This window comes from Procambarus clarkii, chromosome 87 (genome assembly GCF_040958095.1).
Source record: "Procambarus clarkii isolate CNS0578487 chromosome 87, FALCON_Pclarkii_2.0, whole genome shotgun sequence".
Classification (NCBI taxonomy): domain Eukaryota; kingdom Metazoa; phylum Arthropoda; class Malacostraca; order Decapoda; family Cambaridae; genus Procambarus; species Procambarus clarkii.
This window is the reverse complement of record NC_091236.1, coordinates 8,324,569-8,342,939: the sequence shown is the minus strand read 5'-3', so window position 1 is coordinate 8,342,939 and position 18,371 is coordinate 8,324,569. Positions and strand designations below refer to the sequence as shown.

General features: G+C 47.3%; 1 protein-coding gene across 1 annotated transcript; it reads right to left on the bottom strand.

The window, feature by feature from the left end:
- Nucleotides 1-1,473: 1,473 nt before the first annotated feature.
- Nucleotides 1,474-16,896, bottom strand: LOC138358882 (collagen alpha-2(I) chain-like). The gene is made up of 4 exons (XM_069317233.1): nucleotides 16,824-16,896; nucleotides 15,940-15,990; nucleotides 6,345-6,854; nucleotides 1,474-1,976 (listed from the first exon to the last, which is right to left on the bottom strand). The coding sequence occupies exons 1-4, from the start codon at nucleotides 16,894-16,896 to the stop codon at nucleotides 1,474-1,476; spliced, it is 1,137 nt and encodes a 378-aa protein (XP_069173334.1).
- Between the last annotated feature and the right edge of the window lie 1,475 nt (nucleotides 16,897-18,371).

Here is an 18,371-nt window from a genome sequence, read left to right as displayed (position 1 = left end):
CATGTTGGACAGTGGTATCTGTCTACCAGGCGTCTTGGCGTCAATGGACGGTCCCACCTCTGTCTACGAGGGCTCTTGTGTGGTCATTTGCCTCAAGGAAAATCCTGTTTTTTAGATCATTGAGACCTCTAGTTAACTGTGTTGTCCGCATTGGGCCTCTGGTGGCCGCGATGGCGCTCTCCTCAGAGGAGATTCTGTCTGTACTAAATTTAAGCGTTAATTCAAGCTTGGAGAAGCTTCAGTAATGTATTCGAGGGTCGAAAGTCTTCAGAATCAAGCGCACTTTAAGCTCTTTTTCGATAGGAAAGACAGGATAGCAGGCGTTATTCCCTTGTAAACAACAACTTATTTCACTATTTGCCTTCGCCTGAATGGCTTTTCTTAGATGAAAAGCTCTCGTGGGAGTCTGACGGGTTTTCTCATTAGCGTAGCCCATTGGCAGAGTTCTCGTGAGGCAGCTCCAGTACGAGCTGTTGAGATGTGTTCGTAGTCATCACGAACGCCGAGTTCTCTGTCTCCTGCTGTACTCGAGGCCAAGATGGCTGTCTTGGTTGGCATGACAACTGCTAGGGACGTCGGAGGACTGAGTTATAATCGGCGCTGATTTTAGTGAATGGAACGTTTCTACCTCATTGTTGAGGGGATGTTAAAGAGATGGAATTTCTTTTTGGGTGTTGAGGTGAATGGAGTTGTGTACCAAAGTGTGTGGTAGAGCAGAGAGGGAGGAAGCTAGCTCTATGCCACAGATAGAGAGGGGGAGGAAGGCAGATCTGGCCAGAGGGGAGAGAAGGGAAGCAGATCTGGAGCACAGGAAGGAAAAGGCAATAGGTCCAGACCCATGGGGGACAAAAAATGGACCGTAGGGACAGGCTGGTATTGACAGTGGAACCATGAAGGAAAGGTAGTGTGGATGGGGAGAACACGTCACAATAACGGGTCTGAAACATATAACCCAGCTAAGAGATATATAACATGAACGTTTCTGTCGTTCCTTGGACTCTTATCAAGTCTTGGACCTTCATCAAGTCCTGGATCTTCATCAAGTCTTGGACCCTTATCAAGTCTTGGACCTTCATTAAGTCCTGGACCTTATCAAGTCCTGGACCCTTATCAAGTCCTGGACCCTTATCAAGTCTAGGACCCTCATCAAGTCCTGGACCCTTATCAAGTCTTGGACCTTCATTAAGTCCTGGACCTTATCAAGTCCTGGACCCTTATCAAGTCCTGGACCCTTATCACGTCTAGGACCCTCATCAAGTCCTGGACCCTTATCAAGTCTAGGACCTTATCAAGTCCTGGACCCTTATCAAGTCCTGGACCCTTATCAAGTCTAGGACCCTCATCAAGTCCTGGACCCTTATCAAGTCTTGGACCTTCATTAAGTCCTGGACCTTATCAAGTCCTGGACCCTTATCAAGTCCTGGACCCTTATCAAGTCTAGGACCCTCATCAAGTCCTGGACCCTTATCAAGTCTAGGACCTTATCAAGTCCTGGACCCTTATCAAGTCCTGGACCCTTATCAAGTCCTGGACCCTTATCAAGTCCTGGACCCTCATCAAGTCCTGGACCCTCATTAAGTCCTGGACCTTATCAAGTCCTGGACCCTTATCAAGTCCTGGACCCTCATCAAGTCCTGGACCCTTATCAAGTCTAGGACCCTCATCAAGTCTAGGACCCTCATCAAGTCCTGGACCCTCATCAAGTCCTGGACCCTCATCAAGTCCTGGACCCTTATCAAGTCTAGGACCTTCATCAAGTCCTGGACCCTTATCAAGTCTAGGACCTTCATCAAGTCCTGGACCCTTATCAAGTCCTGGACCCTTATCAAGTCTAGGACCTTCATCAAGTCCTGGACCCTCATCAAGTCCTGGACCCTTATCAAGTCCTGGACCCTTATCAAGTCCTGGACCCTTATCAAGTCCTTGACCCTTATCAAGTCTAGGACCCTCATCAAGTCCTGGACCCTTATCAAGTCCTGGACCTTATCAAGTCCTGGACCCTTATCAAGTCGTAACTATTCTAGATATTAAAAAGATTTGGAACACCGAGAGAGGTAGACTTTAGCACTGGAATAACGGAGAAAATCCTGGACCATGTTTTGATAGATTTACCTCGAGACTTGTAGGACCGACACAAAATCTGGACAATGCAATAAGAATGGAGGCAGTCTTCTACCCCGCATTGAGAACGGAAACAAAAAACGCGGGAAATGCGAGATTGGAAACCCTTACTTAAAACGGAATGGAATAGTTCTGGACGCTGTATACATGAGTGGAACAGGTCTTGACCGCAGAAAGTCAAAAAGAGACCAAACCACAGTCCAGAAACAGAAAGCATAGACGAACGAGTATCAAACGCTGTATTAAGCTGATAGCGAACGAGATAATGACTGAATCCTGGAATGAGGCACGATCAAAGCATTCAGACCCTTGGAAACAGGGTGAAAGGGGGTGATTTTAGCTTCCAGGAAGACGCCAGAAGTCACATCCTGCAAGGCAAGCCATTATATATGTTCGGACAAACAACATGTTAATGTCAGTCCTCATATGAGGACTACCACGCTTATAGCGGACGACACTATACCCGTTTCTACGCCACATTGTTTCATAGGCCATCTATGTCAACAGAGAGATCAGGACGCCCGCCGCGCCATCTATGTCAACAGAGAGATCAAACCAATAAAGTATCAATAAATACCCAAGCAATGGCTGCATGTCCTCCTTATATCTCCCATGTAAGAGAGAGATAACAGAGGAATACAGTGATAAACAGAGATAACGAGGAAGGGCAGCTATATGTAATGATGCCAGAGAAGGAGGAGTGAATAACAAAAGAGAATTGGAGAGAAAAAGAGAGGAGAGAGGCAAGATTGAACTCTAAAGAGGTAAAAAGAGAAATGGTAGACTTGTGTGGAATGACGATAGCGTCGTCTGGAATGTACGAAGCGGTGATGGTGGTGATGGTGGAGGTGCTGGTAGTGGTGCTGGTAGTGGTGGTGATGGTGATGATAGCAGAGGTGAAGTTAGTCAACTGCTTATGCCAGAGGCGATTGAGGAAGAGGAGGGGAGGTTCCTGGAATTGACTAAAGGTGACACAACCATTCCCCCCTCCACCAAGTGTGTCTTGGTGTCCCAGAACGTCATCGTCAAGCGTCATCTTGTGTCCCAGAACGTCTCCCAAAGCTCGTTTGCCTAAACCGGCTTTTGAGTTCGATGACGCGAAGAGACTCTTGTTAGCTCCAACGGCCAGAGGCTCTCAGGCCCTCAGGTGACCTCCTGTCGCTAATTGGCAATCCCGGTTGCTGTGTACACAGGTGATGTGCCTTTGTTGAGGTGCCCTTGAACCCTGGACATGTTTGCCTTTATATATCTCCTGTGTTGCTTCTTCTCTTGTGTTGCTCCTGTCTTGTGTTTCAGCTGTGTTGCTTCTTCTCTTGTGTTGCTCCTGTCTTGTGTTTCAGCTGTGTTGCTTCTTCTCTTGTGTTGCTCCTGTCTTGTGTTTCAGCTGTGTTGCTTCTTCTCTTGTGTTGCTCCTGTCTTGTGTTTCAGCTGTGTTGCTTCTTCTCTTGTGTTGCTCCTGTCTTGTGTTTCAGCTGTGTTGCTTCTTCTCTTGTGTTGCTCCTGTCTTGTGTTTCAGCTGTGTTGCTTCTTCTCTTGTGTTGCTCCTGTCTTGTGTTTCAGCTGTGTTGCTTCTTCTCTTGTGTTGCTCCTGTCTTGTGTTTCAGCTGTGTTGCTTCTTCTCTTGTGTTGCTCCTGTCTTGTGTTTCAGCTGTGTTGCTTCTTCTCTTGTGTTGCTCCTGTCTTGTGTTTCAGCTGTGTTGCTTCTTCTCTTGTGTTGCTCCTGTCTTGTGTTTCAGCTGTGTTGCTTCTTCTCTTGTGTTGCTCCTGTCTTGTGTTTCAGCTGTGTTGCTTCTTCTCTTGTGTTGCTCCTGTCTTGTGTTTCAGCTGTGTTGCTTCTTCTCTTGTGTTGCTCCTGTCTTGTGTTTCAGCTGTGTTGCTTCTCTCGCAATCTCAACGTTATCTTGAGGTTATCTTGAGATGATTTCGGGGCTTTAGTGTCCCCGCGGCCCGGTCCTCGACCAGGCCTCTACCCCCAGAAAGCAGCCTGTGACAGCTGACTAACACCCAGGTACCTATTTTACTGCTAGGTAACAGGGGCATAGGGTGAAAGAAACTCTGCCCATTGTTTCTCGCCGGCGCCTGGGATCGAACCCAGGACCACAGGATCACAAGTCCAGCGTGCTGTCCGTTCGGCCGACCGGCTCCCGTTTGGGAGTGTTTGTGTGTAGTTCTCAGGAGACACGCAATTGCGGGTTTCTATACAAATGTTAGCCATCGGTTATTTGATACCTGATCAACCAGGCTGTGACTCGTACGTCAGGCTGCGAGCAGCCGCGTCCAACAGCCTGGTTGATCAGTCCGGCAACCAGGAGGCCTGGTCGACGACCGGGCCGCGGGGACGCTAAGCCACGGAAGCACCTCAAGGTAACCTCAAGGTAATCGGTTCGGGGTCAAGGCTAGGTCAGTAGGTCACGTTTATTTCAGGGTCACATTAAGATCAATGGGTCAATTTGAAGTTAAAGGGGGAGGAGGTCATGTCAAGGTCACTAATGGGTGACCTTAGCGTCCATCTAAGGATCACCTCAAAGGCATTTAAGAGTCGTACTACGAGCTTCTGAGAATCATATCAGTGTCCTCGGGTCACAGCAAGGTCAAAGGGTCAAATTAAGGTCGCTGGAAAACACAAATATTGTTTGAGTTCTGGGTCGCTACGGTGATAATTGGAGCCGCTTAATCATTGTTGTTGCTTATCTGGGAATTGGAAAAACCTTTTTTTCGTATATTTTTACAAAAAAAATAGTTAGGTTAAATATTGCGAATTTTCTCTATGTTTCATATATTCTTCAAGTTGACAAATTAAAGTATTCAACGTTTATTTTAAAATATAATTGTGCCTGGCAGGTACCTGGGAGTTAGACAGCTGCTACGGGTTGCTTCCTGGGGGGGGGGGGGGTGTAACAAAAAGGAAGCCTGGTCGAGGACCGGGCCGCGGGGATGCTGAGCCCCCGAAATCATCTCAAGATAACCTCAAGATGTTACTTAATTTCTCGTCTCGCTGAAGCTCTCTTCAGCATATTCGGAAGCAGAGGAAAATTGAGCACCTATTTATATATATATATATATATATATATATATATATATATATATATATATATATATATATATATATATATATATATATATATATATATATATATACCTTGTTATATTTTGTGTGGCTGGGGAGATTTTGAGCCCTACGTGACTGATTGAAGTATACCTTGTGACCTTTGACCTCTGACCTCAACAGCAGTAGTGAGAATAGTTACTTAATAGTGGACACACTAGTCAGCTTTATGTACGAAACATCTACAGCTTCTCAGACTTCACCCCCACCCCATGTGCAGGTGCCCCCCCCCCAGGTAACCCCAGCTCCCCCCTCCCCCAGGTGACTCTTCCCCCTCCCCCAGGTGACTCCCCCCCTCCCCCAGGTGACTCCCCCCCTCCCCCAGGTGACTACTCCCCCCCCTCCCCCAGGTGACTCCCCCCCCTCCCCCAGGTGACTACTCCCCCCCCCTCCCCCAGGTGACTCAAGCTGGGGGAGTCATGCAGGCAGCCACGGACGCGACGCACAGCTTAACCAAAATCAATGGCCAATACCTGCGTCTCGTACCGGAACACCGCCGCCAACACCCGCACATCTTCCCGGTGGCCGCAGGCGGCTGAACACCTGCGGTTCTGGTGCCGCAGGCCAGCAGGAAATTAATGGTGATAACGGCTATCTTAAGAAGAACATAAGAACAAAGGTAACTGCAGAAGGCCTATTGGCCCATACGAGGCAGCTCCTATTGGTCCATACATAAGAACAAAGGTAACTGCAGAAGGCCTATTGGCCCATACGAGGCAGCTCCTATTGGTCCATACATAAGAACAAAGGTAACTGCAGAAGGCCTATTGGCCCATACGAGGCAGCTCCTATCTATAACAACCCAATCCCACTCATATACATGTCCTTATCTTGAGGCTATATATCGGGGCTTAGCGTCCCGCGCGGCCCGGTCCTGGAACAGGCCTCCTTTTTGTTGCACATCCCCTAGAAAGTAGCCCATACCAGCTGTCTAACTCCCAGGTACCTATTTACTGCTAGGTGAACAGGTGCATCAGGGGTGAAAGAACCCTTGCCCATTTTGTTTCCGCCTCCACCGGGGATCGAACCCGGAACCTCAGGACTACGAATCCAAAGCGCTGTCCACTCAGCTGTCAGGCCCCTCACGGATACGGACACAATCACGGATACTCTTGACGTGGCACTGTTGGACCACGTGGCACTGTTGAACCACGTGGCACTGTTGGACCACGTGGCACTGTTAGACCACGTGGCACTGTTAGACCACGTGGCACTGTTGCACCACGTGGCACTGTTGCACCAAGTGGCACTGTTGGACCACGTGGCACTGTTGGACCACGAGGCACTGTTAGACCACGTGGCACTGTTAGACCACGTGGCACTGTTGCACCACGTGGCACTGTTGGACCACGTGGCACTGTTAGACCACGTGGCACTGTTAGACCACGTGGCACTGTTGGACTACGTGATACTGTTAGACCACGTGGCACTGTTAGACCACGTGACACTGTTAGACCACGTGGCACTCTTAGACCACGTGGCACTGTTAGACCACGTGGCACTGTTAGACCACGTGGCACTGTTAGACCACGTGACACTGTTGCACCACGTGGCACTGTTGCACCACTTGGCACTGTTGCACCAAGTGGCACTGTTGGACCACGTGGCACTGTTGAACCACGTGACACTGTTAGACCACGTGGCACTGTTAGATCACTGGCCTACAACCTACAAAATTCTCAGGGGAATCGACCGGGTAAACAAGGATGAACTATTCAACACTGGTGGGACGCGAACAAGGGGACACAGGTGGAAACTGAGTACCCACATGAGCCACAGGGACGTTAGAAGGAACTTTTTCAGTGTCAGAGTAGTTAACAGATGGAATGTATTAGGCAGTGATGTGGTGGCGGCTGACTCCATACACAGTTTCAAGTGTAGATATGATAGAGCCCAGTAGGCTCAGGAACCTGTACACCAGTTGATTGACGGTTGAGAGGCGGGACCAAAGAGCCAGAGCTCAACCCCGCAAGCTCAACTAGGTGAGTACACACACACACACACAACACACAAGCAACACACACACAACACACACACACAACACACAAGCAACACACACACACACACACACACACAACACACAAACAACACACACACGCAACACAACACAACACACACAACACACAAACAACACACAAGCAACATCATGCATTAACACAGTCACACACACACACCAACACTGGGACCAATGACGTCAGCGAGAGACACCTGCAGTCTGTTATGTTGGCCACAACACACACACGCACGCACGCACGTGCTTGCGTGCGGTCACCCGCCCAGTTTTGGCCATAACCTGAGTGAGGCGCATCATTCACTGCGCAGCTCAATGGATGACCCTTTTACCCGGGAGACGACAGGTGTCAATCAGGCAGTGAACGACAGCTGTCAATCAGGTACTGAACGACAGCTGTCAATCAGGTACTGAACGACAGCTGTCAATCAGGCAGTGAACGACAGCTGTCAATCAGTGAACGACAGCTGTCAGTCAGGTACTGAACGACAGGTGCCAATCAGGTACTGAACGACAGCTGTCAATCAGTGAACGACAGCTGTCAATCAGTGGACGACAGCTGTCAATCAGGCAGTGAACGACAGCTGTCAATCAGTGAACGACAGCTGTCAATCAGTGAACGACAGCTGTCAATCAGTCAGTGAACGACAGCTGTCAATCAGTGAACGACAGCTGTCAATCAGTCAGTGAACGACAGCTGTCAATCAGTGAACGACAGCTGTCAATCAGTGAACGACAGCTGTCAATCAGTGAACGACAGCTGTCAATCAGTGAACGACAGCTGTCAATCAGTGAACGACAGCTGTAAATCAGTCAGTGAACGACAGCTGTCAATCAGTGAACGACAGCTGTCAATCAGTGAACGACAGCTGTCACTCAGTCAGTGAACGACAGCTGTCAATCAGTCAGTGAACGACAGCTGTCAATCAGTGAACGACAGCTGTCAATCAGTCAGTGAACGATAGCTGTCAATCAAGCAGTGAACGACAGCTGTCAATCAGTGAACGACAGCTGTCAATCAGGTACTGAACGACAGCTGTCAATCAGCCAATGAACGACAGCTGTCAATCAGGTACTAAACGACAGCTGTCAATCAGGCGGTGAACGATAGCTGTCAATCAGGCAGTGAACGACAGCTGTCAATCAGCCAATGAACGACAGGAGTCAAAGATTAGACCCCCCTCCCTCCCCCATCCCATCAAATGCGACTTGGTGGGATGGGATTGGGGAATAGAAATCTATTCCCCAATCCCTCTCTAACTTCTCCAGTTCCTGTGCCAATCCTGATAACTGATTAGATCTAATCACATAGGTAAGCTTACAGTCCTATAGACACAATTTTTATATTGTCTTGTCCTATATTATATAGGACTGCATCCCTACTGGGTCCTATGACAGTGAAAACATCCTCTACTGGGTCCTATGACAGTGAAAACATCCCTACTGGGTCCTATGACAGTGAAAACATCCTCTACTGGGTCCTATGACAGTGAAAACATCCCTACTGGGTCCTATGACAGTGAAAACATCCTCTACTGGGGTCCTATGACAGTGAAAACATCCTCTACTGGGTCCTATGACAGTGAAAAACATCCCTACTGTGTCCTATAACAGTGAAAACATCCCTATTGTGCCCTATGACAGTGATAAACATCCCTACTGGGGTCCTATGACAGTGAAAAACATCCCTACTGGGTCCTGTGACAGTGAAAACATCCTCTACTGGGTCCTATGACAGTGAAAACATCCTCTACTGGGTCCTATGACAGTGAAAACATCCTCTACTGGGTCCTATGACAGTGAAAAACATCCTCTACTGGGTCCTATGACAGTGAAAACATCCTCTACTGGGTCCTATGACAGTGAAAAACATCCCTACTGGCTCCTATGACAGTGAAAAACATCCCTACTGTGCCCTATGACAGTGAAAACAACCCTACTGTGTCCCATGACAGTGAAAAACATCCCTACTGTGCCCTATGACAGTGAAAAACATCCCTACTGAGTCCTGTGACAGTGAAAACCTCCCTACTGGGGTCCTATGACAGTGAAAACATCCTCTACTGGGTCCTATGACAGTGAAAACATCCTCTACTGGGTCCTATGACAGTGAAAAACATCCCTACTGGCTCCTATGACAGTGAAAAACATCCCTACTGGGGTCCTATGACAGTGAAAAACATCCCTACTGTACCCTATGACAGTGAAAAACATCCCTACTGGGTCCTATGACAGTGAAAAACATCCCTACTGAGTCCTGTGACCGTGAAAACCTCCCTACTGGGGTTCTATGACAGTGAAAACATCCTCTACTGGGTCCTATGACAGTGAAAAACATCCCTACTGGCTCCTATGACAGTGAAAAACATCCCTACTGTGCCCTATGACAGTGAAAACAACCCTACTGTGCCCCATGACAGTGAAAAACATCCCTACTGGGGTCCTATGACAGTGAAAAACATCCCTACTGTACCCTATGACAGTGAAAAACATCCCTACTGGGTCCTATGACAGTGAAAAACATCCCTACTGAGTCCTGTGACAGTGAAAACCTCCCTACTGGGGTCCTATGACAGTGAAAACATCTCTACTGTGTCCTATAACAGTGAAAACATCCCTATTGTGCCCTATGACAGTGAAAAACATCCCAAACACTGGCTTTTACGACAGTGACCTTGCAAGTGGACTAATCAATGACCTCCCAGGATATCAACCCACGTCACAATCAACTCCCCCTCCCCCCAATCCCCCAATCTCCCCCCCTCCCCCTCTTCCCTCCGGCCACCGTAGAAGGTGGCAGAGGTACGACGACCTACCATGTTTGGTTGCATCTAAATTAGCTGTTGCAACTGAGAGAGAGAGAGAGAGAGAGAGAGAGAGAGAGAGAGAGAGAGAGAGAGAGAGAGAGAGAGAGAGAGAGAGAGAGAGAGACAGAGAGAGAGAGAGAGAGAGAGAGAGAGAGAGAGAGAGAGAGAGAGAGACAGAGAGAGAGAGAGAGACAGAGAGAGAGAGAGAGAGAGACTTAGGGTTGTTGTTGTTATAGATTCAGCTACTGGGAATAAAAAGTTCCAAGTAGCACGGGCTATGGTGAGCCCGTAGGGAGACTTATAGGGCGTAGACACGCTATATATATATATATATATATATATATATATATATATATATATATATATATATATATATATATATATATATATATATATATATATATATATATATGACCTACACAAAGCGAGTCTGGTGAGGGTTCGACTTATCTCATGTTATCTCTCAATTGTCTCTTTATCTCTCTCTCTATGTCGTTTTCCAAAGCCTTGGTTGTGTGACCTTCTGTCTCTCTCTCTCTCTCTCTCTCTCTCTGTCTCTCTCTCTCTCTCTCTCTCTCTCTCTCTCTCTCTCTCTCTCTCTCTCTCTCTCTCTCTCTCCCATTATCATAATTGCATATAATATAAATTATAAAATCATTAATAAAAATATAAGCTTAATAAATAATTTTAATATATATTAATAACAACGTTAGAAATAATACATCATACATCACCATTCAGCTGTATCACCCCTCCCCCCCCTTGTTCAGTCATTAGTTATATTATATAACACAGTTTTGCCCCCGTAATATACAATAGACAAATAGATTTAACCCGCCGAACACACCACGATACCACAACATTGCTACAACGTTAGAACAGGTTGTTAACCGCTAACTAGTTGTAACAACCAATATAGCCGGTTGTAACAACGTCTTAAAAGCCGTGATAACAACATGTAACAACTTTATTACAAGTTGTAACAAGCGGGAAAATAGAGACACACACACAAATCACACTAGCGTGATGTATCAAATGAACAAATCCACAAGGGCCGTGACGAGGATTCGAACCTGCGTCCGAGAGGGTAGATTCGCTCGTTTCGAGAGCATAGAGACAGTTTCCAACACACTGCCAGCCTCAGCCTATCGTAATACCCAGTGTATATTATATAGGAATAGGTATATTATATAGGAATAGGTATATTATATAGGAATAGGTATATTATATAGGAATAGGTATATTATATAGGAATAGGTATATTATATAGGAATAGGTATATTATATAGGAATAGGTATATTATATAGGAATAGGTATATTATATAGGAATAGGTATATTATATAGGAATTATAATATACCATCCCGTTCGTTGCCAAGAGTTGGTTTATATATCAGGTCAACGGTAATAAGTCAGAGGTCATAGATGGCTGGCCATTAGGTTACAGGTCAGAGGTCATAGATGGCTGGCCATTAGGTTACAGGTCAGAGGTCATAGATGGCTGGCCATTAGGTTACGGGTCAGAGGTCATAGATGGCTGGCCATTAGGTTACAGGTCAGAGGTCATAGATGGCTGGCCATTAGGTTACAGGTCAGAGGTCATAGATGGCTGGCCATTAGGTTACAGGTCAGAGGTCATAGATGGCTGGCCATTAGGTTACAGGTCAGAGGTCATAGATGGCTGGTCATTAGGTTACAGGTCAGAGGTCATAGATGGCTGGCCATTAGGTTACGGGTCAGAGGTCATAGATGGCTGGCCATTAGGTTACAGGTCAGAGGTCATAGATGGCTGGCCATTAGGTTACAGGTCAGAGGTCATAGATGGCTGGCCATTAGGTTACAGGTCAGAGGTCATAGATGGCTGGCCATTAGGTTACAGGTCAGAAGTCATAGATGGCTGGCCATTAGGTTACAGGTCAGAGGTCATAGATGGCTGGCCATTAGGTTACAGGTCAGAGGTCATAGATGGCTGGCCATTAGGTTACAGGTCAGAGGTCATAGATGGCTGGCCATTAGGTTACAGGTCAGAGGTCATAGATGGCTGGCCATTAGGTTACAGGTCAGAGGTCATAGATGGCTGGCCATTAGGTTACAGGTCAGAGGTCATAGATGGCTGGCCATTAGGTTACAGGTCAGAGGTCATAGATGGCTGGCCATTAGGTTACAGGTCAGAGGTCATAGATGGCTGGCCATTAGGTTACAGGTCAGAGGTCATAGATGGCTGGCCATTAGGTTACAGGTCATGGCTGGGTCACTGGATAAAAGGTCACAAATTATAGGTCAACCAATTAGATGGAGCTCAAAATATATCACCAGCCATATAAAATATAGCAAGGTATATGTAATGTTTAACTAGACAATGTGTTCGGTTGACAGAGCTTCACACGCTTGGGGGTACCCAGTTCGAGTCTCTTAAGTGCCCAGGTGAGTGGAAAGGTGGACAATATGTGTTCAATTTTTCCCCTGGGCTTTCGGCCATGTTGCAGCTGGTGGCACTACACCCTTCCTGTCAACTATCCTGTATAGTGGTACTACATTTGCCATCTTCTAACTGCTGGGCAACTCTCCTCTCGCTGTTAAATCATTACAGAGCCAACTTAAAGGCTCAAAGGCCCTCAGCCAATCTGAGGACTTTTGCAGATCATTTCAACATCCATTACGATGCGTTGGCAAGTCCCGTTGGCAGTTTCCGTTTCAACCAGTAACGCCAATTGCCTCGTTACTGCCTCTGTTACCTCAATAACTGTCAGTTTCTCATGTAAGGTTATAGATGAGAATATAGTTTGTGTCTCGGAGAGGCTACAGGATCCAAGTAAGTTCAGTAGAACTTCTGGTTTCAATTCTTTTAACCATGTCGTAGCTCAGTCGATAAAGGCAGCGTCTGGGATGCTCTCGGACGTAGGTTCGAATCTTCGTCACGGCCCTTGTGGATTTGTTCATTGATGAGAAAGTGAGAGTTATTGAACACCTCATAGATGTTCCTCGCTTCACACTACAACCTGCTCATGCTCCGGTAGGTGTGAGGAGAGAGATGAGGAGAGGTGAGAGAGAGAGAGAGAGAGAGAGAGAGAGAGAGAGAGAGAGAGAGAGAGAGAGAGAGAGAGAGAGAGAGAGAGAGATCAGTTGTAAGCGAAAACCCGAGAGATTTTAACTATTAAATTTAGCCACAAGAACATAGCTAATGAAGAACAATGTCTACTTTTTGTTCTTGGTAAGAGAACAGTAAGGGAGGTCAAGGTGCCAGTGTGGACCTCAAGGAACAACTCAAGGGTGAACTTCAAGGGACAACTCAAGGGGCGGACCTCAAGGAACTAATTTAACAAAATATTGTACCTATTTAGAGAGAGAGAGAGAGAGAGAGAGATAACAGACAAGAGGGCGAGCCCAGGAGCTAGAGTCACATTAGAGACGTAAGAAAGTCTGTACACGTGTACAGATATACCAAATGTGTGTGTGTGTGTGTGTGTGTGTGTGTGTGTGTGTGTGTGTGCTGATCTCCGAAGACAAAGTTCATTGGTTTGACCTTTTTAACCACCAGTCGTTTGGTATGATGTCTTTTGACCATTTTAGGCTTATGTTCAATTAGACTCCCTGCATGGGTGGCAGCCTCCAGTGGCTGAGTAGGCTGCGTAGTGCATTCTCTCACGCACCAACTTCCTCTCCTGTTTTGCCACTCCGTAAAAAAGATAACTGTTTTATCTTTTATCTTTTATCAGAAACCTAAATAAACAAAACTGTTTTATATACGACCAGAAACGTTTGAACCCAAGCCACCCACCTAACCTTATCGCATCCGAAGCATAAGAAAACGTCAAATATGACGGTGATTTAATTTGTATTAATACGTCAGATTCGTAACGGATTGGTCCGTTCCGTCACAATGCAAGGTGTTTGGACGGGTTAATGTCAGGTTAATGACTGGACAGGTTAATGACAGGACAGGTTAATGACAGGTTAGAGTCCTCACGCGCCACAATTCCCAGGTATGGAAAGGTCTCAAATCTCTCACCTGAGAGATATAGTGAGAGAGATGGTAGTGAGAGACAGAGATAGTGGTGGTGGTGACGGCTCAAGGTTGACAGGAAAGCTTTCTCTCTCCCCCGTTGTGTCAAGGTTGGTTGGGTTAGGTTGGGGTTGCTTAGGGTTTCCCCGCACCCTAAAACCCTCAGACCTTAGGTGTGGTGGTGGTTGTTAGTGGTGGTAGCATATCGAATTGTGGTAGTGATGCTGGTCTGTTTAACAGTGGTCTCCTGACAGTGACTGCTTGGGCAGTGAGGTCTCTGGTGTGGGACCTGTTCACGGCTTAAGTGTGGACTTACGAAACCTGTACATCTTTCCTCAATCATGGAGCTTACTTTGCATATATTAAACAGTTTATGAACTGTTTAATAAACGCAAAGTTGTCTATAACAATGCTAACCCGTGGCTTGCTGGAGTTTCAAAGCGGGTAAACTGCTTCATCAATACATATTATGCCGCTATATTCGAGGAAAGATGTACAGGTTTCGTAAATGGACACTAAAGGCTTTACGTACACTTGTCCTAAACAGTTTGTCAAGGTTTTGTTGTCCTGACCACAGGAAAAATATTTTTTGTACCCAGGTTACCTTGAGGTTATCTTGAGATGATTTCGGGGCTTTAGTGCTCCAGCGGCCCGGTCCTCGACCAGGCCTCCACCCCCAGGAAGCAGTCCGTGACAGCTGACTAACACACAGGTACCTATTTTACTGCTAAGTAACAAGGGCATAGGGTGAAAGAAACTCTGCCCATTGTTTCTCGCCGGCGCCTGGGATCGAACCAAGGACCACAAGACCACAAGTCCCGCGTGCTGTCCGCTCGGCCGACCGGCTCCACCTCTTGTAGGTGGGTACAGGAGCAGGCGATTTCTGACTTTGCAGTCAGAAACTAGATTATTTTTTACTTAGATTTACTAAGTTAGAAACCTAACTTAGATTTCAGTTAGCAGTCTTCCCTTCCTGTAACTCAAGGTAGCCTTACTAATTATCCCTGGAACACGATCCGTTAATTGATTTACAACCCTAGGTTCTTAATTACTGCTGGATGATCTTGAGGTTATCTTGAGATGCTTTCGGGGCTTTAGTGTCCCCGCGGCCCGGTCCTCGACCAGGCCTCCACCCCCAGGAAGCAGCCCGTGACAGCTGACTAACTCCCAGGTACCTATTTACTGCTAGGTAACAGGGGCGTTCAGGGTGAAAGAAACTTTTGCCCATTTGTTTCTGCCTCGTGCGGGAATCGAACCCGCGCCACAGAATTACGAATCCTGCGCGCTATCCACCAGGCTACGAAGCCACCCCGCCATGGGGTAAATGATCAGGGGTAAACAGTTAAAAGATTAGTGCCCAGTCAATCCTCCCCGAGTTTATGTGGGGGACAAAAAAAGAGTGTATTACAGTTTGTGTCTGCAAGATCGAGCTGTTAGCTCTTGGACCCCGCCTTTCTAACCGTCGGTTGTCTAATTAACGTTCAAACTCCTGACTTAATTGTGTTTATATCTTCTACATATATTTCTCTCTCTCTCTCTCTCTCTCTCTCTCTCTCTCTCTCTCTCTCTCTCTCTCTCTCTCTCTCTCTCTCTCTCTCTCTCTCTCTCTCTCTCTCTCTCTCTCTCTTGGTCTGCACGGTAGAGCGACGGTCTCGCTTCATGCAGGTCGGCGTTCAATCCCCGACCGTCCACAAATAGTTAAGCACCATTCCTTCCCCCCCCCCCCCCCCCCTCTCTGGTGTACTCAGGTGACTTTAAGAAACAAACTGAGCCAAAGATAAGCAACCCCGATAAGACGGACGTCTCTGGTATTAATATTGCCCAAACGTTACGACCCCGGCGGCTGTGTACGCCAGCATCTTACCTGTTGGCTCCTCCCATTAGCACTTACCTGTCAAGACGGTATTCTTCTCCTGCAGCCAAGGGCACCAGGAGGTTACACCTGTCAAGACATGCGGTTATGTTGGGGCATGACACCAGTATGTTGGGGCGTGACACCAGTATGCTGGCATGACACCAGTATGCTGGGGTGTGACACCAGTATGTTGGGATGGGACACCACTATGTTGGGATGGGACACCACTATGTTGGGGTGGGACACCAGTATGTTGGGGCGTGACACCAGTATGCTGGCATGACACCAGTATGCTGGGGTGTGACACCAGTATGTTGGGATGGGACACCACTATGTTGGGATGGGACACCAGTATGTTGGGGCATGACACCAGTATGTTGGGGCGTGACACCAGTATGCTGGCATGACACCAGTATGCTGGGGTGTGACACCAGTATGTTGGGATGGGACACCACTATGTTGGGATGGGACACCAGTATGTTGGGGTGGGACACCAGTATGTTGGGGCGTGACACCAGTATGTTGGGATGGGACACCAGTATGTTGGGGTGGGACACCAGTATGTTGGGGCGTGACACCAGTATGTTGGGATGGGACACCAGTATGCTGAGTAGAGTGTAAATGTTGTTGTTGTTGTTGTTAAAGATTCGCTACTTGGAACAAAAAGTTCCAAGTAGCACGGTCTATGGCGAGCCCGTAGTGGTGTAAATATTGTCTTAAACATCACCAGAGATGAGGAGGGAAGAGGAGGGGAGGGAGAGGTTGCCATGGAGACGGAGGGAGGGAGGGAGGGAGGACCTATGAGGACAAATGCTACGTAGGTGTCTCTCTCTCTCCCCATGTTGCCACATAACCCCCTCCAATGACGCACTGACGCAGAAAACGACGCACTGACGCAGGAAACGACGCAGTTAACGCACTCGAATAATCCATTGCAATTGCGACGTTGTGGTCAAGACGAAAGCACCGCATTATTGACGTATCGTGTGCCATGGCCTCGATGGGTTAGGTGGGTTGCTGAGGTTTGTACGTTTCAATCTTTTTGGTCTGCATTTGAAGTTGTATTATTTTTTTGGGTGATTACAATTGTATTTTTTACGCTTTAGGTCAGGCAAAACAGTTGCATTTTTTACGGAGAGGGAGATGGAAGGGAGGTTATCTTGAGGTTATCTTGAGATGATTTCGGGGCTAATAGTGTCCCCGCGGCCCGGTCCTCGACCAGGCCTCCACCCCCTGGAAGCAGCCCGTGACAGCTGACTAACACCCAGGTACCTATTTTACTGCTAGGTAACAGGGGCATAGGTTGAAAGAAACTCTGCCCATTGTTTCTCTCCGGCGCCTGGGATGGAACCCAGGACCACAGGATCACAAGTCCAGCGTGCTGTCCGCTCGGCCCTCCCCGGGACGAGGCTCCGGCACCATGGATGCCGCTGGTGAAGCGCTACTCTAAAAATAGATAAAGATAAAGATAAAGATATCTCTACGGGGCAGGAATTGCGACTTGCCCAACATCCCCTCGACCTATACAGATAAGAGTCACGTGAGACTCTTTCTTAACCCTTTCTCACTTTTACTCTGACACTCGGGTTCGATCCCAGGCGCCGGCGAGAAACAATGGGCAGAGTATCTTTCACCCGGATGCCCCCTGTTACCTAACAGTAAATAGGTACCTGGGTGTTAGTCAGCTGTCACGGGCTGCTTCCTGGGGGGGGGGGGTTGAGGCCTGGTCGAGGACCGGGCCGCGGGGACGCTAAGCCCAGAAATCATCTCAAGATAACCTCAAGATGACACCTGAGCTCTTTTCTAATATAAATCAACTTTATCAAGCATTTACCCAACCTCTTACGAAACCTCTACATCTTTCCTCAAGCCTGATAGCTTTGTTTACATTTATTAAACAACTTACGAGTGTTTGAAACCTCCACAACCCCCAAATATTAACCAAGCCGCTATATGATTGAGGAAAGATGTACAGGTTTCGTCAGTGTGTTGGGTAAATGCTTGGTGACTTCTGGCTCCTGGTTAGTTATAGGTAATGCGCTCTCTAATGCTGTTAAGAGGTTACCATGGCAACCCTGGGATGCTACAACGGGTAATTGGATTGATGCAGATCTAAAGTGAATTTCCTGGGACGAAGATATATATATATATATATATATATATATATACAGAGAGAGAGAGAGAGAGAGAGAGAGAGAGAGAGAGAGAGAGAGAGAGAGAGAGAGAGAGAGAGAGAGAGAGAGAGAGAGATAGCGTTTCCCTGTTCCTATGGCAACGCTGGAGATCAGTCTCTTGTCTCCATTTCTATGTAAAAAAAATAGTTGTTTTGTCTAACCAGATAGGTAAAAAGTGTCGGTGTTTTGCCTAAACCAAGCTCCGCCCTCTCCTCTACCCGTCCTTAGACCAAGTCCATTCCATCCAGCGGTCGACCCCAAAGACGCATTCATAAATGCATGGAATGGACTTTG